The sequence below is a fragment of the Triturus cristatus genome, chromosome 6 (assembly GCF_964204655.1).
Source record: "Triturus cristatus chromosome 6, aTriCri1.1, whole genome shotgun sequence".
Classification (NCBI taxonomy): Eukaryota; Metazoa; Chordata; class Amphibia; order Caudata; family Salamandridae; genus Triturus; species Triturus cristatus.
Genome location: NC_140589.1, coordinates 1,849,277,481 through 1,849,303,376, shown reverse-complemented (window position 1 = coordinate 1,849,303,376; position 25,896 = coordinate 1,849,277,481). Strand labels below are relative to the sequence as shown.

At 49.7% G+C, this 25,896-nt stretch overlaps 1 protein-coding gene and 1 long non-coding RNA gene across 4 annotated transcripts in view; one reads left to right on the top strand and one right to left on the bottom strand.

The window, feature by feature from the left end:
* LOC146822181 (tyrosine-protein kinase Src42A-like) overlaps window positions 1-25,896 on the bottom strand; it is a 351,567-nt gene that overhangs the window by 143,457 nt on the left and 182,214 nt on the right. For all 3 annotated transcript variants that reach the window (XM_085613317.1, XM_085613319.1, XM_085613318.1), the window contains exon 2: window positions 24,317-24,435. In XM_085613317.1, coding sequence (XP_085469443.1) covers window positions 24,317-24,435 — 119 coding nt within the window. The remainder of the gene's footprint in view (window positions 1-24,316; window positions 24,436-25,896) is intronic.
* Window positions 14,321-21,616, top strand: LOC146822182 (uncharacterized). The gene is made up of 2 exons (XR_014963244.1): window positions 14,321-14,435; window positions 21,405-21,616. It is a non-coding gene; the product is annotated as an uncharacterized LOC146822182 (long non-coding RNA).

Here is a 25,896-nt window from a genome sequence, read left to right as displayed (position 1 = left end):
TGGTAATATCGAACTTCCCTCAGATTTCTGCTCACGCTACTAAATAGCTAGGCCAGGTCAGTGCCCTGCTCTTGTTTATACACAAGCTGGCTCAGAGCTCTGTTCATGCTACTATCCAGATTCACTCAGAGCACTGCTCTTGCTAACTCCCAGATTTACTCAGAGCACTGCTCTTGCTAACTCCGAGATTCACCCAGAGCTCTGCTCTTCTTAACTTCCAGATTCACCCAGAGCTCTGCTCTTGCTAACTCCTAGATTCACTCAGAGCACTGCTCTTGCTAACTCCCAGATTTACTCAGAGCACTGCTCTTGCTAACTCCCAGATTTACTCAGAGCACTGCTCTTGCTAACTCCCAGATTCACTCAGAGCTCTGCTCTTGCTAACTCCCAGATTCACTCAGAGCACTGCTCTTGCTAACTCCTAGATTCACTCAGAGCACTGCTCTTGCTAACTCCCAGATTTACTCAGAGCACTGCTCTTGCTAACTCCCAGATTTACTCAGAGCACTGCTCTTCTTAACTCTCAGATTCACTCAGAGCACTGCTCTTGCTAACTCCTAGATTCACTCAGAGCTCTGCTCTTGTTAACTCCGAGATTCACCCAGTGCCCTGCTCTTGTTTATACACAAGCTGGCTCAGAGCTCTGTTCATGCTACTGTCCAGATTCACTCAGAGCACTGCTCTTGCTAACTCCCAGATTCACTCAGAGCCCTGCTCTTGCTAACTTCCAGATTCACTCAGAGCTCTGCTCTTCATAACTTCCAGATTCACTCAGAGCTCTGCTCTTCTTAACTTCCAGATTCACCCAGAGCTCTGCTCTTGTTAATACCCAAGCTGGCTCAGAACTGTGTTCATGCTACTATCCAGATTCAGTCAGAGCCCTGCTCTTGCTAACTCCCAGATTCACTCAGAGCACTGCTCTTGCTAACTCCCAGATTCACTCAGAGCCCTGCTCTTGTTAAAACCGAAGTTGGCTTAGAGCTCTGTTCATGCTACTGTCCAGATTCACTCAGAGCTCTGCTCTTGCTAACTCCCAGATTCACTCAGAGCACTGCTCTTGCTAACTCCCAGATTCACTCAGAGCCCTGCTCTTGTTAAAACCGAAGTTGGCTTAGAGCTCTGTTCATGCTACTGTCCAGATTCACTCAGAGCTCTGCTCTTGCTAACTCCCAGATTCACTCAGAGCACTGCTCTTGCTAACTCCCAGATTCACTCAGAGCACTGCTCTTGCTAACTCCCAGATTCACTCAGAGCACTGCTCTTGCTAACTCCCAGATTCACTCAGAGCTCTGCTCTTGTTAATACCCAAGCTGGCTCAGAGCTCTGTTCATGCTACTGTCTAGATTCACTCAGAGCACTGCTCTTGCTAACTCCCAGATTCACTCAGAGCTCTGCTCTTGTTAATACCCAAGCTGGCTCAGAACTGTGTTCATGCTACTATCCAGATTCACTCAGAGCACTGCTCTTGCTAACTCCCAGATTCACTCAGAGCACTGCTCTTGCTAACTCCCAGATTCACTCAGAGCCCTGCTCTTGTTAAAACCGAAGTTGGCTTAGAGCTCTGTTCATGCTACTGTCCAGATTCACTCAGAGCTCTGCTCTTGCTAACTCCCAGATTCACTCAGAGCCCTGCTCTTGCTAACTCCCAGATTCACTCAGAGCACTGCTCTTGCTAACTCCCAGATTCACTCAGAGCTCTGCTCTTGTTAATACCCAAGCTGGCTCAGAACTCTGCTCATGCTACTATCCAGATTCACTCAGAGCTCTGTTCATGCTACTGCCCAGATTCACTCAGAGCACTGCTCTTGCTAACTTCCAGATTCACTCAGAGCTCTGCTCTTCTTAACTCCAAGATTCACTCAGAGCACTGCTCTTGCTAACTCCCAGATTCACTCAGAGCACTGCTCTTGCTAACTCCCAGATTCACTCAGAGCTCTGCTCTTGTTAATACCCAAGCTGGCTCAGAACTCTGCTCATGCTACTATCCAGATTCACTCAGAGCACCGCTCTTGCTAACTTCCAGATTCACTCAGAGCTCTGCTCTTCTTAACTTCCAGATTCACTCAGAGCTCTGCTCTTGTTAATACCCAAGCTGGCTCAGAACTCTGTTCATGCTACTATCCAGATTCAGTCAGAGCTCTGCTCTTCTTAACTCCCAGATTCACTCAGAGCACTGCTCTTGCTAACTCCCAGATTCACTCAGAGCACTGCTCTTGTTAATACCCAAGCTGGCTCAGAGCTCTGTTCATGCTACTGTCTAGATTCACTCAGAGCACTGCTCTTGCTAACTTCCAGATTCACTCAGAGCTCTGCTCTTGTTAATACCCAAGCTGGCTCAGAGCTCTGTTCATGCTACTGTCCAGATTCACTCAGAGCACTGCTCTTGCTAACTCCCAGATTCACTCAGAGCTCTGCTCTTCTTAACTCCCAGATTCACTCAGAGCACTGCTCTTGCTAACTCCCAGATTCACTCAGAGCACTGCTCTTGCTAACTCCCAGATTCACTCAGAGCACTGCTCTTGCTAACTTCCAGATTCACTCAGAGCTCTGCTCTTCTTAACTTCCAGATTCACTCAGAGCTCTGCTCTTGCTAACTCCCAGATTCACTCAGAGCTCTGCTCTTCTTAACTTCCACATTCACTCAGAGCTCTGCTCTTGCTAACTCCCAGATTCACTCAGAGCTCTGCTCTTCTTAACTTCCAGATTCACTCAGAGCTCTGCTCTTCTTAACTTCCAGATTCACTCAGAGCTCTGCTCTTGTTAATACCCAAGCTGGCTCAGAACTGTGTTCATGCTACTATCCAGATTCAGTCAGAGCTCTGCTCTTGCTAACTCCCAGATTCACTCAGAGCACTGCTCTTCTTAACTCCCAGATTCACTCAGAGCACTGCTCTTGCTAACTCCCAGATTCACCCAGAGCTCTGCTCTTATTAATACCCAAGCTGGCTCAGAGCTCTGTTCATGCTACTGTCCAGATTCACTCAGAGCTCTGCTCTTGCTAACTCCCAGATTCACTCAGAGCCCTGCTCTTGCTAACTTCCAGATTCACTCAGAGCTCTGCTCTTCTTAACTTCCAGATTCACTCAGAGCTCTGCTCTTCTTAACTCCCAGATTCACTCAGAGCACTGCTCTTGCTAACTCCCAGATTCACTCAGAGCTCTGCTCTTCTTAACTCCCAGATTCACTCAGAGCACTGCTCTTGCTAACTCCCAGATTCACTCAGAGCACTGCTCTTGCTAACTCCCAGATTCACTCAGAGCTCTGCTCTTCTTAACTCCCAGATTCACTCAGAGCACTGCTCTTGCTAACTCTCAGATTCACTCAGAGCACTGCTCTTGCTAACTCCCAGATTTACTCAGGGCTTTGTTCTCTTAATAGGGGGATCCACAAGGTCGCTTAATTGGTGAAAAGTGCACAGATATTTTCTAATTAAGCAATAATCCTGTGATTTAACATTTAAGAAAAACAAAACTATTCTGGGATGCATTCTGCAATGCTCTCAGTTTTAATATTCAAAGTATATATGCATAATGGATAAGTGGTAACAGAGGGTGTGGTACAAAACAGGCATTTTTATTTTCAATGTATACAATAGGATTACTCTTACAATCTGTAAGTAAGAGTTGTCATAAAGAGTGCAGGCCAATGCTAGGCTGAATCTCTACACCAGCTTCTGTCACCCTTCAAGAAGAGTTCTAAAGTTCAAGGTACGCAACACTATCCCCTGCAGACAGGCACTTGCAAAGATGGATTTACCTGATAATACAATAAGCAATCACTGTAAATAACTTGTTCTCTGGACTCTGCTTACCTCTGAATGGTCTTTGACTGTCTAGTAACACTCAGTAATCCTGAAACAGAACACCTGAAGCTGTTTCATTATTGTCCATTGTCCTTTCGTTATGTTATGTTAATTGGATATATACAGTGCATGCCCACCCTGGCAGGGTTTCCTGGTTCACTGATAGAATATCGACGCCCAAAATATCCCCATACACAAATATCGAATCCTAAATATAGATTTTAAATATATCAGCATCCTATATTTATAATGATAAGTATAAAAATATCAAGAAAAAATATCGATGTACAAAATATCGTAACTATATGTTAATTATGTTAAATAATAAACTTAACATTAAATAGATTATTTGGATTTAATATACATTTCACCAAATATAGGAAATACTTTAATTTAAAAAAGAAAAACATATTTATATACAATGTAATATATATATTTACTTTGAAACAAATAATAAACTATTGATTTTGATTTATTTTTACATTTTATAAATATATAAAACTTTACAAATAAATACATATATACATACACCTATAACATAAAATCTAATAAAAAAGCATTATATTATAAATTAAAACATTAAAATATTTATTAGTCTCTAAACTTAAATTTTGCACTCCATTGAGTGCAACAGTAGGGAAAGTGTTGGATAGCGGAGGGGTAAAAAATACTATTCCCACTCCAGTAAGTGCAACAGTAGGGAAAGTGTTGGAAAGCGGAGGTATAAAAAATACTATTCCCACTCCAGTGAGTGCAACAGTAGGGAAAGTGTTGGATAGCGGAGGGGTAACAATTACTATTACCACTCCAGTGAGTTCAACAGTAGAGAAGGTGTTGGATAGGGAAGGGGTAAAACTTACTATTCCCACTCCAGTGAGTGCAACAGTAGGGAAAGTGTTGGATAGCAGAGGGGTAAAAATTACTATTCCCACTCCAGTGAGTGCAACAATTGGAAACGTGTTGGATAGCAGAGGGGTAAAAATTACTATTCACACTACAGTGAGTGCAACAGTAGGAAAAGTGTTGGATAGGGGAGGGGTGAAAATTACTATTCCCACTCCAGTGAGTGCAACAGTAGAGAAAGTGTTGGATAGCGGAGGGGTAAAAATTACTATTCCCACTCCAGTGAGTGCAACAGTAGGGAAAGTGTTGGATAGCTGAGGGGTAAAAATTACTATTCCCACTCCAGTGAGTGCAACAGTGGAGAAAGTGATGGATAGCGGAGGGTTAAAAATTACTATTCCCCCTCCAGTGAATGCAACAGTAGGGAAAGTGTTGGATAGCGGAGGGGTAAAACATAATATTCCTACTCCAGTGAGTGCAACAGTAGGGAAAATTTTAGATAGCAGAGGGGTAAACATTACTATTCCCACTCCAGTGAGTGCAACAGTTGGGAAAGTGTTGGATAGCGGAGGGGTAAAACTTACTATTCCCACTCCACTGAGTGCAACAGTAGGGAAAGTGTTGGATAGCGGAGAGGTAAAACTTAATATTCCCACTCCAGTGAGTGCAACAGTAAGGAAAGTGTTGGATATCGGAGAGGTAAAACTTACTATTCCCACTCCAGTGAGTGCAACAGTAAGGAAAGTGTTGGATAGCAGATGGGTAAAAATTACTATTCCCACTCCAGTGAGTGCAACAATAGGGAAAGTGTTGTATAGCGGAGAGGTAAAACTTACTATTTCCACTCCAGTGAGTGCAACAGTTGGGAAAGTGTTGGATAGCGGAGAGGTAAAGCTTACTATTCCCACTCCACTGAGTGCAACAGTAGGGAAAGTGTTGGATAGCGGAGAGGTAAAACTTAATATTCCCACTCCAGTGAGTGCAACAGTAAGGAAAGTGTTGGATAGTGGAGAGGTAAAACTTACTATTCCCACTCCAGTGAGTGCAACAGTAAGGAAAGTGTTGGATAGCAGATGAGTAAAAATTACTATTCCCACTCCAGTGAGTGCAACAATAGGGAAAGTGTTGTATAGCGGAGAGGTAAAACTTACTATTCCCACTCCAGTGAGTGCAACAGTAGGGAAAATGTTGGATAGCGGAGGGGTAAAAATTACTATTCCCACACCAGTGAGTGCAACAGTAGTGAAGGTGTTGGATAGCGGAGAGGTAAAACTTACTATTCCCACTCCAGTGAGTGCAACAGTAGGGAAAGTGTTGGATAGCGGAGAGGTTTAAACTTACTATACCCACTGCAGTGAGTGCAACAGTAGGGAAAGTGTTGGGTAGCGGAGAGGTAAAGCTTACTATTCTCACTCGAGTGAGTGCAACAGTAGGGAAAATGTTGGATAGCAGTTGGGTAAACATTACTATTCCCACTCCAGTGAATGCAACAATAGGGAAAGTGTTGGATAGTGGAGGGATAAAAATTACTATTCCCACTCGAGTGAGTGCAACAGTAGGGAAAGTGTTGGATAGCGTAGGGGTAAAAATTAATATTAGCATAGCAGTCAGTTCAGAAATAAAAACAAACAAAATATCAACTACAACACAAAAGATTTTAAATAACAAATAAAAGAAAACATATATAAAAAATATTTAAAAATTAACAAAAGATAAAAACATATCAGAATGTTAAAATGATCTAACAAATACTTAGCAAGAATCTTTTTAAAAATGTTTAAAATAATTTACATAAAATAACTATTTTTTTTTTTTTTTTTTTTTTTGAAACCGTTTATTACATTTTAAAAAGGTTACAAGTATGGGCCTACAACCATCCGGCCGGCCGCTAGAGTGGCAGAAGCATATGACATACAGACAGTAAGAGTCTCTTGGCGGTGCAGATCGGTAAATCAGGAGATATCAATAGCGCAGGCCACATAACTCCAAGCCCACAATACGGTTTCCTTTTTTCAAAACAAAACAACACAAAAAACCACACCCGCAAGGCAACCCGCCATCCAAAGTGACGGCACGTGCTCCTTAAGTGGGGGATCCCAACCAGCAGCCAAACTCTGAAGAGGGGAATGGGAATAGATCAGGGACTGGGGAACCACATGCCCGTGGCTGAGGGAGGGGGTCGGCTAGGGGGACGGAGCTGGTGAGGCGGCCGGCAGCAGTGGCGGCTCACAAATACCCCCACGATAGGCGTTCCAGGGGCCCCAGATTTTCACCCACGCCCCAGGCTTACCCCTCGCCACATACACTACCTTTTCACGAAACATACACCAATCCATATGTTCTTTCCAGGCTAACACCGCTGGGGGCCTCTGGGATCCCCACAATTGAGCAATGTCACGCTTAGCTATCATATATCCCAGAGTCACCCACCGCGTCTGCGGGACCGAATAGTCATTTGGTTCCCACACATTCAGCAAGCATCTCCTCGCTTCAGGCAACAGCGCAACACGCGTCACCACACGCAGGACCTCATGCACACCACGCCAGAATCGCTCCACCTGTGGGCATTCCCACAGAATATGCATGAAAGTTGCCAAGGCACCACAGCCACGCTTACACAATCCGTCACCGACAAAGCCCATACGTAGAAGCCTTGGCCCCGTCACGTAAACCCGGTGGAGGATCTTAAGCTGGACGAAGCGAAGGCGAGCCGGGATGGCCACCTCCTTCGGAGAGGCCACCGCGGAAATCCAGTCCTCGTCGTCCAGTTCCAGCCCGTCGGCAACCCAGGCCTCGCGGAGACTAGTCAGCAGGCACGATCTGTCGTTGATCAGTTTTTTATATATAAGGGAGATCGTGCTGTCTGGGACATGGCCATCCAGCACTCTGTCCTCCAGGGGGGAAGACTCCGGAATGGACGCGACATCAGGGAAGACGGAGCCCAGCGCGTGGCGGACTTGTAAGTACCGAAAGTACTCACTGCCTTGCAGCTGAAATTCCGTCTGCAGCGTCTCAAAAGTTTTGAATCCACCCCTCGTCCAGAGGTCTCCCACTGTGCTGATTCCGATCGTGTCCCACTTCTCGAAGCCCTTCGATGTCCACAGGGAGCCCAACCTCTCAGACGCATATAGCGGTGTCGCCCGGGTCAAACGGTCCTTCCACCCCATAGCTGCATTAGCCGCGTGCCAGACACGCACCATGACACGCGTCGGTCCCGTCAGACGGGAGTCGGGCGCGCCAGAGTAGAGCGCTCGATTGTAGTCGCCACCGGGCAGGAGCATCTTGTCCATTTCAAATGCCGGGTTCAGGGCGGGCCCGTAGAGGCCATGATTAATCGCAGCTAGCTGGGAGGCCCAGTAATACCGTTTAATGTCCGGGAGGGCAACTCCCCCATCGTACCACGGGAGCGTCAATTTCGCCAGAGCAATACGCGGCTTCCCGTCCCAGAACAGGCGCCGCTGCAGGCTCTCCACCTCACGGAAGTAGCGCGCCGGAACCAAGTCCATAGTGTTCTGAAGCGCATACAGAAAGCGCGGCAAGGACATCATCTTAAACAAGGCCGCTCGGCCAAGCGGCGAAAGCGGAAGACGCCGCCAACGCGCAACGTCCTCCCGCAAGCGCTGGAGGGGGGGTAGCAAGTTCCGCTCGTAGCGGGCCTCCGGGTCTAGAGTAATATATATACCCAGGTACCGGAACCCCTGGGAGGCAATCTGGATCGGGCAGTCCCGTGGTAGGGCCGGAGCCTCCCCGGAAAGCACATACACGCAGGATTTCGCCCAGTTGATGACAAGGCCTGAGTTACGACCGAAGGAGCGCAGAACATCAACCAGGACAATCAGCGAGTTACGCGGGGAGGCGAGATACAAAAGGATATCATCGGCGTAGAGGGACACGCGGTCCTCATGCTCGGGGGTCCAGCGGAGACCACGGATAGAGGGGTGCCACCGCAGCCACTCCGCCAAGGGCTCCAAGGCCAATGCAAACAAGAGCGGTGACAAGGGGCAACCCTGACGCGTGCCCCGCCCCAGCGCGAAGGGGGCCGAGACTCGCCCATTCACCACCACCTGCGCCAATGTGCCCGAATACAACAATTTGACCCAGCTAATGAATCCCGGTCCAAATCCAAATTTCGCCAGCATCGCCCAGATGTATGGCCATTCAAGCGTGTCAAACGCCATAGTGGCGTCTAAGGACGCCAAGATGGCCGGCTCCCGCACAAACGGGACACGCGCGAGCACCCCGTGCAAGCGTCGCAGATTAAGAGCCGTGTTACGATGGGGTATAAAGCCAGATTGGTCTTGGTGGACCAAATCGCCCACCACGCCAACCAGCCGGTTGGCCAGTACCTTGGCGAGGATTTTGGGCTCCGCGTTCAAGAGCGAGATAGGCCTATAGGATGTAACCCGCTCACGGGGTCTCCCCTCCTTGTGGATCACCACGATTGTGGCCAGACGCTGGTCCGGCGGGAGGGAACCCTGCGAGTGGGCCGCCAGGAACATCGCGCGCAGGTGGGGCGCCAGTACATCCGGTCGCAGCTTGTAAAGCTCGATGGGGATACCATTGGGGCCCATGGCCTTGCCGGATGCGACCGAGCGAATAGCCAGGGCAATTTCGTCCGAGGTGGGAGGAGCGTCCAGCAAATCCCTGTCCTCCACCGTAAGGGAGGGCAGCGCGATATCCCGAAGCAGGGCATGGGAATCTTCCTCAGAGCAGGGAGAGACCGGGGAGTACACCTCGCGGAAGTAATCCGCGAAGCAGGAGACAATGGCTTCCGGCTCGGTGACAGGCACACCATCCATCCCCTCAATCAAAGGAACCACACGACTCGCTCTCTCCCTCTTGTCCAACCACGCAATCAATTTACCAGCCTTATCACCCACATCATACAGTCGCCCCTGTTGCTCTCTACTGAGGCCCCTGGCCGCCTCCGTGACGAGGGCCCTATAGGCCGCCTGCTTGAGGTGCAGAACATGCAACTTGGCGTCAGTGACCCCGCTCCCCAGGTCCCCCTCTAGTTCCACAATTTCGGCCTCCACCCGGGTTACCTCCTCCCGCTCGCGCCTCCGGGCATGGGAGATAGAGGAGAGGGCCTCCCCTCTGAGAACTACCTTAAAAGCCTCCCACAGGGAGATGGCCGAAGGGACAGACCCCACATTCTCATCAAAGTATCGCTGTAAGGATTTGATCAAGTCGGCACGAATAGTGGGGTCACGCAAGTACCAAGCATTGATTGGAGCCACCCTGCCCTCCCCCCTAGGGAAGACATCGAAATGTAACAGCAATGGGGAGTGATCTGAAATGCCCCGCGCCAGATGGCACACCTCTCCCACCCTCCCAGCATAGGCCGCCGGGACAAGGATGTAATCAAGCCGCGAGAGGCTACCATGGGCACCCGAGTGGAAGGTGTATTGCCGCTGTGCGGGATGCTTTAGTCGCCAGCAATCCACCAGGCCCAGTGTATCTAAAAGGCCGGACAGCCAAGCCTGTGCCCGGGGGAGGTCCCTAGGGGGATGGCGATCCATAGACCCAGAAACTACCGCATTAAAGTCCCCCCCAACCACCAGCAGGCCACCCGGGAGGTCCAGGAGGAGGCGCCCCAAATCCGCAAATGTAGTAGATTGTAACCCAGGCGGGACGTACACTGATATAAAAACAAACACTCTACCCTCCATTCTACCCACCAGAACAGTGTAGCGTCCCCTCTCATCATGGCGCACCTCATCAATCTCCAACGGGAGCGAGTTCTTAATCATGATACCCACCCCCCGCGAGCCCGAGGTGAAGCCCGAGTGGGCCACCAATCGATAGCCTCGCCGATTCATGGCATGAAAGGAGTTACCTATAAGGTGTGTCTCCTGCAGGAAGATAACATCTGGTGAGATACGTTTCAGGTACTGCAGGACCACACCACGCTTAATCCTGTCCCCCAGGCCGTTAACATTCCATGACAACACAGTCAAATCCCTACCCCCCATCATACGTAGAAGCAATCAGTCGTCCCCCACAGAGCATCTCGAGAGCAACAATACAGTAAAGGGCTTGCCTTGCGGTGCAAACAAACAACACATCCCCCCCACCCCCCCATCCCAACAGAACTCCCCCCTCCCTGCACCCCTGCATGAGCCCAGACAGCCCCCCCAAAGTGCAGTGTGCCTGTCGCCCCATAGGTGAAAAACTAACTAGTCCCCCAGAGGAGGAGGGAAGCCCCCAACAGACCCCACACGACCTCCATAGGAGGGGAACATAAACGATCCGTAAATGGTAAAGGAATGTTGTCCAGAGCCAGGCCTATTCGTAACCCCTCAGTTCTGATCCGGCGGGCCCTCCCCGCCAACCGCACCCCCCCCACCCCCTCGGCCCCGATCTCCAGGCAGAGTGTCCAACCAGTCCCCAGCCGCCTCGGGTCGGTCAAAAAAGTGCGTGCGCCCATCCACCTCCACCCTTAGCTTAGCTGGAAAAAGCATTGAGTACTTAAGGTTCATGTCCCGTAGGCGACGTTTAACTCCGAGAAAACTCAATCTCTGTTTTTGGACCGCCGGAGTAAAGTCTGGGTAGAAATGCACATCCATGTTATCAAGCTTGACCGGTCCCTGTTGCCTGGAGGTCTGCAGGATAGCGTCTCTGTCCCGAAAATTAAAAATCCGGGCAATGAGAGGCCGCGGCGGGGCACCGGCCTTAGGTCTGCCCCCAGGGACACGGTGAGCACGTTCCACCGCAAAAAGCTTACTCAGCCCCCGGGGCTGGAGATGGGTAAGGATCAATTCTTCCACAAAGAGATCTGCCGCCTCCGCCTCTCGTCCTTCCGGCACCCCCACAATGCGAACGGTATTCCTCCGGGCCCGACCCTCGGAATCCTCCAGTCGCCGGTCCATCAGGGCGCTCGCCTGGCCAAGCCGGCGCACCTCCTTTTGGAGGGCCACCACGTCCGTCGTGAGGCTCGTTGTGGTGTGGGCCAGGGAATCGACCCGGTCGTTGGTTTTGGACAAGTCAGCCCTCACAAGGCTAACATCCACCAGGACCGAGTCTATCTTTTGCGCTAGGGTGTCGAAGCGCTGGTCCACCGAGGCCTTCATCTCTGCGATGGCGCCCATGACGTCCCGGAGGGTCAGATCCACCGGTTGAGCAGATGCCTCCGTCGGGCCCGCCGGGGATGTGCGCGATGTCTCCGGAGATCCCTTCTGGAGGGTGTAGCGGTCCATACTGTTGGATTGAGGCGCCGGGCCGCGGCGGGTCGTCTTCACCTTCGCCCGGTCGCCATCTTGTTTGGTGGACATGCCTGCTCTCCCACCGTCGTGCCAATCTCCTCGAAAGGGCCGATAAACCAGTTCACGGGTTCCGGGGGGGGGAGGGCGACCACTAGGCCGCAGGACGACTCACGGCCGGCGGGTCAGCCGGGCACCTGGACAAGGCCACACCACCGCACCCCGCTCCGCCACCCTACCTCGCTTGAGGGCAAGGAGAGCGCAAAAGCGAAAGTGAAAGCACGGGGTACGCGAGTCGCCCAGCCCTGCCCGCCGCTGTTGTTCGCTTTGTCCCCGGATCGCCCCACTACTCCAATCCGGGGGGCCAGCGCGGAGAAGGCCGCAACCTTCAATCGGTGCTCCCACCGGTGTCCGGGGTCCGATTCGAAAACGAAAAACGGATGGCGCCTCAGCTCGGGTTCACCGATGCAGTCCCCTCAACAAGGACAGGATATAGGCAGGATTAATTCAGGAGGTCGTGGTGGTCCTCGGGAGCCTCGCACCTACGCGGCCATCTTGGTTGCGCGCTAGCAAAAATAACTATTTTTAATAGAAATTATTAATAATCAAAAACATTATTACACAAGTGTAATCTTTTATATTTCCTACCCCATAATTACTAATAAATAAAAAAAAAAAAATTGATTATAATTAGATTACTTCCCACCCTATTCCCCAAGAAACCCACAGCCCACAATAGAACTAAAACACGCAAAATGTAATTGAAATAAAATTAATAGGGAGCCAATGAAGTTCTCAGAATAGATTGGTAGTCGGAGAGAACTTTGGGGATTGAGTGAAAGTCTTGCAGACAAATTTTGCACAATTGCATGCCCATGGCCTCTAGTTTTCGAAGCAGTGTGATGTGATTCACCGTATCAAAGGCTGCACTAAGTTCCAAAAGCGTTAGTGCTGCAGTGCCACCAATATCCAAGAAGTGCCTAAGATAGTCTGTAACTGCGAGGAGAGCTGACTCTGTACTATGTCCTGCTCGTGAAACCCGATTGAGAGTGGTGGAGCAGCCATTAGACTCCGTGAACATGCTTTTCAAGCACCTTAGATAGTGAGTAGTGGAGAAATCGGCCTATATTTGACCAGGTGTCAGCATCTAGATTGGGCTTCTTTAATAGGGGATTGACAATTGCATGTTTCCACGCCTTTGGAACCGTGCCTTCAGAGAGGGAGGTATTTAAGAGCTGGGTGAGTAAATCCAATAGTTGTGAGTTGAATTTTCAAAACACTGACGGGCAGATTTACAATAAATGGCGCATCCCTGCATATCAGCAGGGATGCGCCAGTTATTTTGCGTCACGGCAGACACCTCTTGCGCCACCATGGATGCGCTGCATTTACAATGCGGCGCACCATGGGGCCAGAATAGACAGATGCGTGACGCATCTGCTGCCGTAAAGGTGATGCATTGCTGGAGTCATGTCGCAAGCGCGACGCAGCTGCAGCTGCAGCAAGGCTCTGGGTGCCCCTATGCCTAACATGCTGCGTCAATCCTTACACCTGCTTGAAGGAGGCGCAAGGTTTTGACGCAACATGGCCGTAAAAGTGACTGAGTGAAATCTTGTAGATTTCACTCAGTCACTTTTAGGAGGCGTTCCTGCGCCGGAACGCCCACATGTGGCGCAGGGTCTTACAACGTGACGCATCTCCCTAGATGCGTCACATTGTAAATACCCCGCAGCATGGCTCTGGCTTTGCGCCGCCGCTGCGTCACAAAAGTGACGCAACGGCGGCGCAAATGTGGCGTACGGGGCTTGTAATTCTGCCCCTGAATGAGGACAAGGATCTAGGGGATAACCTGACTTAACGGTAGACAGAAGAGAAAAAAAGAGTTTGGTGGTTCACAAACTGAAAGGTACTCAGTACACAAGGCTCAACCGGACATTCCTGTTGAGGGACACATTCCGGTGCGTAGGAGAGAAAAGCCTAAATATTTTTTTTAAAAGGTGGTTAACTCCTCACACTTGGGTTGTGAGAGAGGAATGGTCGGAGTTATATTTATGGGATCAGAGAGTGTTTCTACAACTTGAAAAATACTTTTTGACCAGTTTTGACTACTTTACCTTTGTCCAAAAAGAAAGAGATTTTTTTTGGCGGGGGGGGGGGGGGGGGGGGGGAGCTTGCCTGGCTTCAAGATGGCTGCAAGTTAGAATCTCTCCACACTATCCTTCACGATCCTACTAGTAACAGCATGCAACTCACCACGACGCTACCGCCATCGACTCCCATTGTCTGCCTGGTGGTATAATTCCCCAAAAATCGTATCATGAGTGCCAGCGAAGTTCCGACTGGATGCGCGTGGTCGGAGACCTGGGTGCGGCCTGGTGGTGGCATGAGAAGAGACCTGGCAAACCTATGCGGTGAGGTGGCTGACTCAGCCTCAGTGATCGCGGCCGGCTGAGCGGGCTCGGGCTGATGAACGGCTGTTGCTGAATCCAGCCCGGTGTTTGCAGAGGGCCCAGTGTCTGGAGCTGCGTGGCCGGGTGAGTCCCCGACCGGCCTGGGAGCTGAGGAGTCTGCCCGGCCCTGCCCGAGAGGTGATTGCTGCTGGGAGCTCCAGGGGAGGACCTATGCTGCGGGGACCCGACTAGGTCTTGCTCCTCGGGGGAGGGAGGTGCATGAGGTGCCTGCATTGCGGGGAGGCCCGGTGGGCAGCCCTGGTGAATGGTTCGGCCTTCACTGTTGTAGTGTCCTGAGAAATGGGGCACTAGGACCCACACAGCATGCCAGCAACTAGAAGAGAGCATGGATGATTTCGCGACAAGGTTGCGGAAGTTGGTGACATACTGCGAATTCGATAAATTCGACAACGAAGAAGCAATACGAACGCGTCTCATCGTAGGGTGTTTGTCAGTAGAGTTCAGAGCACGCATCCTAAAAGAACCAACAACACTTGAGAAAATACTGACGATGGCCCGCACAGAAGCACGGGCCACGCAACATGCCAAACAAATACAAATTGGAAAAGAAAAGGGAGAAGCGATGGCACATCGGATGACGGAACATTTCAAAAGGAACGACAACAGGGAGCAACAACATCACAGGAAACAAGCGGTCACCTGCTACAGATGCGGCCTTGACTTCCCACACGTTGGCACCTGCCCAGCAATGGGCCAGAAATGCAGAAAATGCAATAGGGACAATCACTTCGCAAGCACCTGCATGAGCAGGCAATTTAGGAACGAGAGGGGACGAACAGCAAGACAAGGGACAACAGGCACCAGACACGCCAGACATATGGAGACAGCAGAGAGAGGCTCGTCGGAAGAGTCGGATGAACAGACGACGGCTGGGAGAGAAGCACGGCTATATCTCATGTCCGACACACCCAAAGAAGGAAGACAGCAGGAACACATCCAGCTGATGGAGAAACAGCAAATAAAAAAGACGGCCACAGTAGACATCGACGTCGGGCGCCACAGAACAAAATTTGTGCTAGACAGTGGTGCCACATGCAACATAATGTGCATGTCCGAGTACGTGAAAATGAGAACAAGGCCAACGCTATCGCCATCAACAGTAGATGTGTTCACGTGGGGATCAAAGACACCAGTAGAAAACATGGGCAAGTTCACTGAGACGCTAACATATCAGGACGTGACGCTACAGGAAGAAATACATGTGCTGAAAGGGGACATCCCAGCGCCCTGCCTGCTGAGTAACGTGACGGCACAAGTCATGGGGCTGTTGGCGATGACGTACCACATGACAGAAAAAGAAAACATACTGCAAGAATATCAAGAAATACTGCAGGGACTGGGGAAGCTAAAAGACAAACAGGTCACCCTACACATAAATGAGGCGGTGAGACCAGTGGCACAGCATCACAGGAGAGTGCCGATTCACCTACAACCGCAAGTGGAGGAAGAAATAAACAACCTACTGCAGCAAGACATAATTGAGCCTGCAGACGGGCCAACACCGTGGGTATCACCGATTGTGGCAGTCCCGAAGAAAAATACTTCCAAAATAAGGATCTGTGTGGACATGAGAATACCGAACACTGCAATATCGAGGGAACGTCATCCAGGACCTCATCTGAACGACATGATCAGCAGGCTGACAGGGGCGTGCCGATTCTCAAAGCTAGATCTATGCAAAGGGTATCACCAACTAGAGCTGGACCCACAGTCGAGGTACATAACAACATTCTCCACACACCTAGGACTATTCAGATACAAACGGCTCAGTTTTGGTATCTCGTCAGCGGCCGAAATATTTCAGGAGACAATAAGACAGGTGATACGACCAGTACACAACAGTTTCAATTACAGTGACGACATCCTAGTGTTTGGGAAATCGGACGGAGAACATGACAGCGCCTTAAGGCAAGTGTGCAAACAACTAAAGCAGGCTGGACTAACACTAAATGGAGAGAAGTGCGAGCTAGGGAGAACAGAACTGATTTTCTTCGGACACATATTCTCGGAAAAAGGGATGAGGCCTGATCCCAGCAAAGTGGAAACGCTAAAGAAGACAAAGCCACCGTCAGATGTGGCAGAAATAAGGTCATTCCTAGGCCTGGCAAGCTACTGTGCCCGATACATACAAGACTTTGCCACAGTGAGCACGCCGCTGAGAGAGCTAACGAAACAGGGCCAGAAATTTGTCTGGTCTCAAGAATGCAATGAGTCGTTCGAAGAGATAAGGAAGGCTGTGATGACGGTGGAGCACCTCGCATACTTCGACCCTCGGCTCTGCACCGAGCTGACGGTTGATGCCAGCCCAGTGGGGTTGGGTGCAATATTAGCACAACACCTGCCGGGAAAGGAGTCACCAAGGAAGATTGTCTCATACGCCAGCAAAAGCTTGACAGACATTGAGAAGGCGTACTCCCAGCCGGAGAAAGAAAGCTTGGCGGTGGTATGGGCATGCGAGCATTACCACATGTTTGTGTACGGAAAGCCATTCACCATCATCACAGACCACCAAGCACTAGTAACAATTTACGGCAACCCAGCAGCAAAGATGCCGCCTCGCATTGAGCGCTGGGGCATCAGACTAATGGACTACGACTTCAAAATTATACACAAACCTGGGAAAGAGCAGAATCCAGCCGACTACATGTCACGGCATCCGCTGCCACATGCAGAAAAAAAGGCCTCAATGGCCGAGGAATACTTAAACTTCGTGCTAAAGCAAAGCACGCCGGCACCAGTAACTCTCACAGAGATAGAGAGAGAAACGGAAAGAGATGACACACTCCGAGCGGCCAGAGAAACGACGAGACAGCAAAGATGGAGACATATAAACAACAACTGCACATGGAAGGGAGGAGTACAAAAGGAGGAGATGCTGGCCCTACAGAAAATAAGTGGGGAGCTCTCGGAGACAAACAGCGGAATCGTAATGAGGGGCACCAGGATAGTCATTCCAAGTTCACTACGACGCCAAGTGGTCAGCATTGCACACGAGTCACACAGGGGCATTGTGGCGACAAAAAAACTGCTGAGAGAAAAGGTCTGGTTCCCGGGGTTAGATCGTCTAGTCGAAGATACGATCGCGGCCTGTCACCTCTGTCAAACGACGGGTCCGCCTGCAAGAAAAGAACCACTGCAAATGTCGGAACTACCAAGAGCAGTATGGACAACAATGGCCGCTGATTTCTTTGGACCTCTAGACGCGGGAACTTACCTACTGGTCATAATGGATGAATACTCCAGATTCCCGATTGTGCGATCAGTCTCCTCAACGTCAGCAGCCGCAACGCTACCTGTTCTAGACGACATATTCGCAGCCTGGGGCTCGCCGGAGACGTTGAAAACGGATAATGGCCCTCCGTTCTCAGGAGAGGAATTCCGAAGGTTCATGGCTTACCTCGGAATACAGCACAGAAAGGTAACACCACTATGGCCGCAAGCAAACGGCATGGTCGAAAGATTTATGGGAAACATCAAGAAGGCAGTTCAGAGGGCGAAACTGTCGCAGATTTCCCTAGGCCAAGCACTATGCCAAATGCTGAGGGACTACAGAAACACGCCTCATGGATCGACAGGGAAATGCCCGGCGGAGTTAGTACTAGGTAGGACAAGCAGAACAAGGCTGCCGCAGATAGAAGGACCGGCCGCGCCGGGGCACGAAGGCGTGGCAGCAAAAGATGAGGCAGCCAAGAAGAGAATGAAGGAATATGCTGATGGAAGACGACATGCCATCAAATCACACCTCCATGAAGGAGATACTGTCATTGTACGACAGAGACAACAACGGAAGTCGGACAGTGCATTCGCCCAAGACCCATTGACGATAACACAAGTGAAAGGAACAATGATAACAGCAGAGTCAGACAGCAGGCGAATAACAAGGAACAGCTCACACTTCAAAGGCTTGAAAGAAGAAAAAGAGGAAGAGCACGTGACAGGCACCGAAGGGATAACAACAACAAGGGAGTGCAATGGAGCAGGTGTCGCAGAAGCAACAAGGCCAAAGGAGGGCCAAGGACAGGTGGAGAGGCCAAGAAGAGACATTGTGAGACCGAAGAGACTAATAGAAGAAATGTGAAATGCCGCTCTAGGCAGCATCTCACGGGTCACATCAGTCGACAGTTCACATCCTGCAACTGACTACAAAAGAGACTGTCCCATTTTATTACTAACGAATGCTACTGTCGTAATGCCTTTGTGACAAAGGGGGGAGATGTAGTGTCCTGAGAAATGGGGCACTAGGACCCCGAGGAGGGCAGAGGGCAGGAGAGGTCACCGGACACCAGTTCCGGTCAAGGGGTGAGGGGCGGACCACAGGAAGCAAGGGACGAGGCAGGACGTGCAGCATGCTGGCTGCAGATACACAACGATACAATAAAGAATAGAAGCTGACCTGGCTGTGTGGTGGTTATTGCTGAGACGCGACGCGACAACTGTGGCAGCCAGGGCCCGGGTCGTCTGGGGTCTTCCTCCTTGACAGAGAGCAGCTATCCGAGAACACTGCGGACTGTCTCAGGTTGTGGGGGGAGTGGACCGTGGCGGTTGCTGTGTGCTCCTGGAGTCTCTGGCATCATATGCGCTGCGGAAGTGTTCTCCCCCACTTGAGGACAACTTCACACGGAGGCGGTGAGCTTATTTATTAGTCTCCATTGGCCCTTGCTGGGGTATCTTCGTAGGGCACTGCACAGCAAACTGTGTGTCACGCTACTTTCCTTGTCTACGGAGAGTGTGGTGCCCTGAATTGAGAGCCTAGAACATAGGGCACTGGGTCGAAGGCCTACAGACCCGCTTTTGTGGAAACTGCGAAAACGTAGGACCTGGCAGTCTCTAGCAAGGCAGTGTAGGGCGAGTGCAGCTATTGTGCAGTTGAACGCCGTGACAACTCGCCGCACCCCTGGTGATGCTTGTGGACTTCCACCATGGGAAAAACCAACCACGTAAATCACACAGGCAGGCTGAACAGGAAAAAAATGCCTCCGAGTCGGGTTCTGAGGCTGGAGATACTCCTACTGACTCGGATCTGAAACAGATACTGACAACCATGCAAAGTAACCTGAATAAAATAGATGGGAAAATTGATTTGTTATCATTTCACATGGACAGGATGTCTAAAAGGCTAGATAAACATACAGAACATCTAGATACTGTTGAAAAAAGGGTCTCTGACGCTGAGGATGCTTTCAATTCTTCTTCGCTCTCTCATATGGCCCTGGATAAACTGCTTCGGAGTGTGCAGGCCAAAGCGGAGGATTTAGAAGCCTGCTCAAGGCGGAATAATATACGAATAATTGGAATTGCACAATCCACCAACATTCCCAACATAGAACTCTTTGTGGAACAACTACTAACTACACTGCTGGGAAGAGACTGGGGGGCAGATTTACAAGCCCCTTGCGTCATCTTTACGACACCGTTGCGTCGTAAACAATGCGCCACTATGCGACAGATTTACAATGTGACGCATCTAGTGAGATGCGTCACGTTGTAAAGCCCTGCGCTACATTATACCTGCGTCAGGTATAATGTATTCAGGGTGGGCGTTCCGTCGCAAGGAAGCCTTGTAAAGTGATGCAGTGAAATCAACAAGATTTCACAGAGTCACTTTTACGTCCATGCTGCGTCAAAACCTTACGCCTGCTTGAAGCAGGCGTAAGGAGTGACGCAGCATGTTAGGTATTGGGCGCCCCTGAGCATTGCTGGAGTTGCGTTGCACTTGCGAAACGACTCCAGCAATGCGCTGCCCTTACGCCAGAAGATGCGACAGGCATCTGACTATCCTTGCGCCACGGTGAGTCGCATTGTAAATGCGATGCATCCGTGGTGGCACAAGGTTATTCCTGCGTGTCGCATCTTACTGGCGCATCCCTGTTAATATGCAGGGATGCGCCAGTCCTTGTAAATCTGCACCTGCTTTTCTACTATATTTGTGGTGGAGCGTGAGCATCCATTCCAAAGTTTATGGCTTCCCACAAATTGCACACTTGGGGCCTCACTTCTGAGGAATTGGCATAGGCCAGCGCTGCAAGTCTTCCACGCCAATGTGAAAGGGCTGGATTGCACCGTATTTATGCAGTATGGTACATGCCTGTCCTTTCCCCTGCGTTGGTGCACAATTTGCTGCCTAGCACCAATATAGCCGGCTATTTACTCCCTTTTCCGGTTATTGCTCCACGCAAAACTTTGGGATTGACAACAGTGTATCTCCTATACAAGGTTATCATTCACCGGCTGACAAGGTAGTCTTGCCTAGATCATCACAACTCGTGTGACTTGAATCTTTAGGGACATGAGTGGTAATCCGCTGTACAACAGTACCTAGACCCAAATGATTCATCCTTTAAATTCAGTTGTTGACTTATTTATCATTGACTTGACCTATCGGACATGCACTTACATATACTCTAGTACATGCCACTGACTTGCAGGATTGGCTTCTCCTATTTGTTAAATATATTTTTGTTATGTGTACAATAATATAGTTCACTAACTCATTTCTTGTTTTTTCTGGCCAGACTGCCGGGTCAATAGTTTTTTGCTTTTGAGCTCACAATCGGACGTTGCCTTATTAAGTATTTACATCAGACTACATTGTGATAATTTACTTATATCGATGAGTCTTTTTGTTTTATATTACAGTTAGGACTAATTTCACTTGGGTTTGTGATATTCTTTTCACACACAATAACTCTCTATATATTTTTTTCACACACAATAATTCTCTATATACTCACTTTTATATTTTCGGTTTGTACTTTGCAGAATGTCAATCACTACACTATGACTCTATTCCTATCATCACTCGGGTTCGTCTTCTTCTTTTTTTACTATATGATCACTGTGGAATTCTGGATCTTTTCTCTTCCTCCATTTTTAAAAATCTTGAGAAATAATATAAAATTATTTTTAGCAATAATTACAATGTATGTGGTCATATTTGAATTTCTGTGAGGTTTTATCATTCATTGTTATACTAGAATCAGTAAGATATAAACCGTACGATTCATAGAGATTTATCCTTTTGTAGAAGTCTTTTTTTACTTCTGTATTACTATGGATTGTTGAATATATGATGTTTACTCTTTCCAGCCTTGAAAAAGTCTAGGATTAGACGAAACACGTGTTGGCAAGATCGTGTGCTGGGAAATTTTGAAAAAATTAATAGAAAGAGAATGAAAACCAACAGATGATTTCTTTGGACTACCTGCATTTTCTGTATACCTGATGTCTCATTTGATTGCCGTCGTGAATTTTTTAACAGAATTGCATTAAAACTTGGACTTAGTCCATTACCTATCCAATACTGCTTTTGGATTGTTATACGCTATAAGTGGTGTTCTGCTATAGCTTTGTCCTTTGGTACCAATGTAGTCACCCTTGCACCATGGTGCAAGGATGCCTCCCTTGCACTAGGATTGTTTTTGTGCAGGAAGGACACCATCCTGCACAAAAAGAATCCTGAGAGGTGATTTCCTCTTTCTTTAACATTTCTTTTTATTAAATATTATCGACATGACATACCATATTGAAACATGTTTAAGAGACAGCGTACATTTCAAGTATTTTAGTTCTCGGTTACAGAGATTCAAGTCACAGTGTGCAATGTGTAACAATCGTGGGGGGTAAGGTTCTCATCTTCATTCAAGAGTGCTGGTGGGGTGCAGATATCTCCTCTGTACGAGTTCCAAGGCCCCCAGACCCTGTTTCATTTCCTGGGACATCCTCTGGCTATATAGACTGACTTCTCCCTGAACATGCACCAGTCTAGACCTTCCTTCCATATTTCTATTCTGGGCGGTTGGAGGGCTCCCTAATGTCGTGCGATGTTCCTCTTTGTGATCATTACTGCCAGATGTTGCCCATTGCTTAGTGTAGGAGGTGAGGTCTGTCGGTTCCCAAATGTTCAGGAGGCACCTACGCGCCTCCGGGAGCAAGTCTATTGTGAGTACCTCATGGAGTGTGCGGTGTATGGCAGTAAGTTTGTATTTGTTCACACTCCCATATAATATGGATGAAAGTGCCGTCTTTCCCATATTTACGTCTGCACTTCCCGCTGTCAGCTCTACCCATAGGGACCAATCCTGGTCCAGTTATGTATATCCTGTGGAGAATCTTGAGTTGTACTAATCTCAATCTGGCCTGGATCGCCACTTCACTCGGGGAGGAAACTGCCTCTTGTCAGTCTTCCTCGTCTAGCTCAAGGCCGTCTCTTATCGATTTCTCTTCGAGAGACTGGAGTGGGTCCTCCATATTAATAATTCGTTTTTTATATATCAAGGAGATGGCCTTTTCGGGCAGGTGGCCATCATGTATTCTATCCTCCAAGGGAGACGCATCCAGGAGGGAAGACCTCCTAGAGACGTGGGTCTGGAGGGCATGTTGGATTTGGAGATATCTATAGTGTTCAGTGTCCGCCAAGTTATACTGTTGTTGGAGGGAGGCAAACGAGAGGATTTCATCTTTAACCCAAAGATCCTTTATCTGGGAAATTCCTATAAGGTCCCATTTATCAAAGCCCCTGGTTTGCCACAGGTTCCCCAGTTTTTCGGAGTTCCATAGGAAGTCTTCGGTTCCAACCCAGATGTTTGACATGCCATATATGGACCGAATGTGAGGTTGGTCCCGTTAGGGGGGTATTTACGGGGTCGAGAGTAGAGCGCTCTACTGTAGTCTCCCCCAGGGAGGAGTCATCTGTCCATGGCGTATCCCGGGTCGTCAAGGTGACCATAGGTCCCCTGATTTATGGCCGCTAGTTGGGTCGCCCAGTAGTATTTTTAATATCTGTAAGGCGATTTCCTCTTTCTATGTGTGCTGCAAAATGTAGCACACAAAGAAAGAGAACAAAATGAGGAAAAATAAAAATATTTCTGCTCGTTACACATGCTCTGGGGAGGTGTAAGGTTTTGGTGCTGCCCCAGGTTTACATGGTTAAGTAATTATGGGGCAGCGTCAGAATCCATGGGAAAACCCACGGCCACGCCCATGGAACGCTCCTTGACGCAGAGGCAGGCGAGGCAGCGACTTGCGCTGCTTTGTCGTACTCCATATCTATGAGACCATGCAAAGCCGCACAGAGCGGCTTTGCGCCGCCTCATAGATGTGATTGAGAGGCTTACTCTGCCGCAGTGTCAGGAACAGTGATGCTCAGGCGGCGCACGCCTCTCATACATGAGCCCCTCAGAGGTTTTATTATTTGCTTTCCAAGGCATCCATGCCATGGCACACCCACTCCCCATCTCCTTGAGTACATGTTCCCACATGGGACAAACCACCACGCGGGTGTAATTATCCATTAGAGTGAATCACTTCGCTACAACCACAAAACGTGAATTAAGACTCGTAGATCCTGAGTCACAAAGGTAACACACTTTTGAGTAACTTTACACTGGTGAATAAATTCCTATTTTTCGGTATTCACAAACTGCACCTTTTGTTGTAACTTACACTTTTGTGGTAGCTTATACTTTTGTAGTAAGTCCAGCACTACACATGGCCAATCTCTGGTACCGCAACACCCACCCTTACAAAATAATGGAGGTAGGGACTTACCACAAATGTGTAAGTTACGACAAAAGTTTAACTTACTGCAAAAGTTCAGTTTGTGGATAAGGAAAAGTAGTAAACCTATTCAACAGTGTAAGTTACTACAAAAGTGCAGTTTGTGAATAGCCTGCTGTAGTAATTTTTGAAGTACTACTACAGTACGACATAACTTACTACAAAAAAGTGCAGTTTGTGAATCAGGCCCATAAAGCAGTCACTTGCACATCTAAATACCACTGAAGTGTGCAGACGGCTTTGAGCTCACATCTCACAATAAATGCCATCCACGCCTTCATGCCAGGACCACCTAGAAATCTTCACAACACTGCGCGGCGCTACCCTGAGTGTGGCCAATCACTGTTCTCTGATGCCTCCAGCTGGAGAGTGACTCGAGCAGGGTGAACACACGGCTCATACACACCCCTTGGTTACCACACTGCGTGGCCAAAGTCAGATACCTGAGAGGTAATAACAGTTCACTTCCTCATTCCGCCAGACCAGGAAGGCGCCATCCGAGTTCTCCGCCTGCATGAGGAACCTCTTCGCATCAAGACGCGTAAGCTTCCCGAAATACCACCTGCAACGGAAAAGAAGAGACTTATGTACCAACGCATGCCCCATAGATACAGAATGGGTGAACCCCTTGGGTAAGGAAGCCCTCGGTGCATGAACTCGAGCAGATGCCCCTTGGGTGAGGAAAGCCTTCAGTGCATGAACTCGAGCAGGTGCCCCTTGGGTGAGGAAAGCCTTCAGTGCATGAACTCGAGCAGGTGCCCCTTGGGTGAGGAAAGCCTTCAGTGCATGAACTCGAGCAGGTGCCCCTTGGGTGAGGAAAGCCCTCAGTGCATGAACTCGAGCAGGTGCCCCTTGGGTGAGGAAAGCCCTCGGTGCATGAACTCGAGCAGGTGCCCCTTGGGTAAGGAAGCCCTCGGTGCATGAACTCGAGCAGGTGCCCCTTGGGTAAGGAAGCCCTCGGTGCATGAACTCGAGCAGGTGCCCCTTGGGTGAGGAAAGCCCTCGGTGCATGAACTCGAGCAGGTGCCCCTTGGGTGAGGAAAGCCTTCAGTGCATGAACTCGAGCAGGTGCCCCTTGGGTGAGAAAAGCCTTCAGTGCATGAACTCGAGCAGGTGCCCCTTGGGTAAGAAAGCCCTCGGTGCATGAACTCGAGCAGGTGCCCCTTGGGTGAGGAAAGCCCTCAGTGCATGAACTCGAGCAGGTGCCCCTTGGGTGAGGAAAGCCCTCGGTGCATGAACTCGAGCAGGTGCCCCTTGGGTAAGGAAGCCCTCGGAGCATGAACTCGAGCAGGTGCCCCTTGGGTAAGGAAGCCCTCGGTGCATGAACTCGAGCAGGTGCCCCTTGGGTGAGGAAAGCCCTCGGTGCATGAAATCGAGCAGGTGCCCCTTGGGTGAGGAAAGCCTTCAGTGCATGAACTCGAGCAGGTGCCCCTTGGGTGAGGAAAGCCTTCAGGGCATGAACTCGAGCAGGTGCCCCTTGGGTGAGGAAAGCCTTCAGTGCATGAACTTGAGCAGGTGCCCCTTGGGTGAGGAAAGCCTTCAGTGCATGAACTCGAGCAGGTGCCCCTTGGGTGAGGAAAGCCTTCAGTGCATGAACTCGAGCAGGTGCCCCTTGGGTGAGGAAAGCCTTCAGTGCATGAACTCGAGCAGGTGCCCCTTGGGTGAGGAAAGCCCTCAGTGCATGAACTCGAGCAGGTGCCCCTTGGGTGAGGAAAGCCCTCGGTGCATGAACTCGGGCAGGTGCCCCTTGGTTGAGGAAGCCCTCGGTGCATGAACTCGAGCAGGTGCCCCTTGGGTGAGGAAAGCCTTCAGTGCATGAACTCGAGCAGGTGCCCCTTGGGTGAGGAAAGCCCTCAGTGCATGAACTCGAGCAGGTGCCCCTTGGGTGAGGAAAGCCCTCGGTGCATGAACTCGGGCAGGTGCCCCTTGGTTGAGGAAGCCCTCGGTGCATGAACTCGAGCAGGTGCCCCTTGGGTGAGGAAAGCCTTCAGTGCATGAACTCGAGCAGGTGCCCCTTGGGTGA